The 1989-nt window shown below is 34.8% G+C and overlaps 1 protein-coding gene across 1 annotated transcript; it reads right to left on the bottom strand.

Moving 5' to 3' along the window:
* Window positions 1-213: 213 nt before the first annotated feature.
* LOC100028052 (vesicle-associated membrane protein-associated protein B/C-like) lies at window positions 214-658 on the bottom strand. The gene has a single exon (XM_001378141.4). It carries the CDS (start codon window positions 640-642, stop codon window positions 214-216), a length of 429 nt encoding a protein of 142 aa, XP_001378178.3. The 5' UTR covers window positions 643-658.
* Between the last annotated feature and the right edge of the window lie 1331 nt (window positions 659-1989).

Below are 1989 nucleotides of genomic sequence, written 5' to 3'. Positions count from 1 at the left end.
TCCAGATATTCCTGACCAAAATACAAAAATAAACAACCAACCAAAGAACAGCTGAAAAGAAAATTCAATGACTAAATTTGAGAGTCAAGTGAAAAATAAAAGGTAAACAGAAAAGTAAGAACTTGAGGGTTTCATTTAGGGTGAATTGAGTACACTCATATATAAGAAGTTGATAATTAAGATATAAATGATATTTGAGTCACCTGTAGTACTTTAGGTACTCAAGATACCTAAAGTAGTTAATATGCTTAAAAATATATCACTATTATGACAGTAAGAAGGAAGGTTCATAGAATCCATAAGATCGTCTGGCTTTGCCTCCTTCCATAGTGCTTCCATATCTGAGGTGACCGTTGGAGCAAACATAGATTGAACCATAAACTTGTGTTTACTTTTCTCATTAGGATCATAATCGAAAGACTGTAGCATCACAGACACATTGATTGATGTTCCCACATTAATAATTCCACTATTGGGTCTTACACAGTACCGGTGGGGTGCAGTAGTCTTCACTTTGAAACACACATTTTGGTCAGAAGGGTTGCCAAGCTTTAGGTTGGTGGTGACAACATCTGTGAAGGGACCTTTGAATTTGAGCTCATGCTGCGGCTCTAGGCTCTGAACCTGCTCCACTTTCGCCATATTCCTCGGATTTGGGGGGGGGGGAGGAGGTGGGGTCGGAGGCTGCTGATTCCAGCTGCACCAGTTTTAGAGATCCATGGAGATTAAAATAAAGATGACATGGAATAATATTAAAAAAAATTTAAAGAAGAAACAGAGAGAAAGTGGAGAAAGGTCTCAGGGAACTGGTACGGCAGTGGGGGTGGGCAGTGAGATGCCCAGGGAACCTAGCAGGGGCCTGGCACACTCACACACTCAGTCACACACATGCACTCCAGGAAGGTTCATAGAAAAGAAGGGAGTAAGCTAAATAGGATATAAAAAAAATTAAAGGACTGGAAAAGAACAAACAAGGAAAACAGAAAAAGAAAGATACATGGGAGTAAATTATCTTAAATGATGAGGAACCTACCTTAACATAAAAGGAATTAGGAAGAAAAGTGGAATAAGAGATGGGAGGGATAGACAAAAATGAGGGTGAATTCAGAGAGGCTGTGCTTGGAAGCAAACTAGTTGTAAACACAGAAAACCTGAAAGGAGAGAGAGTGAATGGCAAATTAGGGAAGTGGGTGAATGAGGGAAACACAATTAGTAACCAACTCATCAATACAATGGAAAAAATGTTATGAGAGTGTATGAAAAAATAAAATCTCACAAAATACCATCTACACGAAACACTTTATTTTTTTTTTTAAATAAAGACATGAGACACACTTAGCAACAGTGAAAGACTGGAGTACAATTGGTTGTCCTTCAGCCAAAGTAAAACACACAGGGCTTAGAATCATGATTTCAGAGAAAGCAAAAGTAAAAATTGGTCTAATCAAGATATAAAAATAATTTCATCTTGCTAAAAGGTACAACAGACAAATAAAACAATATTAATACCAAAAATGTATGCATCAAACAACATAATTTCTAAATAAGTTACATGAGTTATAGGATGAAATAGAGAATAAAATGTTACTAATGGAGGACCCTGACATTCCCCTTTCAAAAGTACATAAATACAACCACTAAATACAAAAGAAAAAGTTGAAATAAATCTTTATTTAAAGTTTCATATTATAGAACTCGAGAAAATGTAATGGAAACAGAAAACAATATACCTTTTTCTCAGCAGAATGACATTTAATTATATTTAATTAAATATAAAACTTCACATGCAAACAGAGAAAAGCAGAAATATTAAATGTATCCTTTTCAGATCATATGTCATCAAAAATTGCATTTACCAAACAGCAGTAGAAAGACCAACATTAATTGGAAACAAGTTCTTCACCTGAAGAATTATTGGGTCAAAGAACAAATCAAAAAACAATAATTTAATTAAAGAGAACAACAACTAGGAGATAAAATATCAAAATT

This window comes from Monodelphis domestica, chromosome 8 (genome assembly GCF_027887165.1).
Source record: "Monodelphis domestica isolate mMonDom1 chromosome 8, mMonDom1.pri, whole genome shotgun sequence".
Lineage (NCBI taxonomy): Eukaryota > Metazoa > Chordata > Mammalia > Didelphimorphia > Didelphidae > Monodelphis > Monodelphis domestica.
This window is presented reverse-complemented; position numbering and strand designations above follow the sequence as displayed.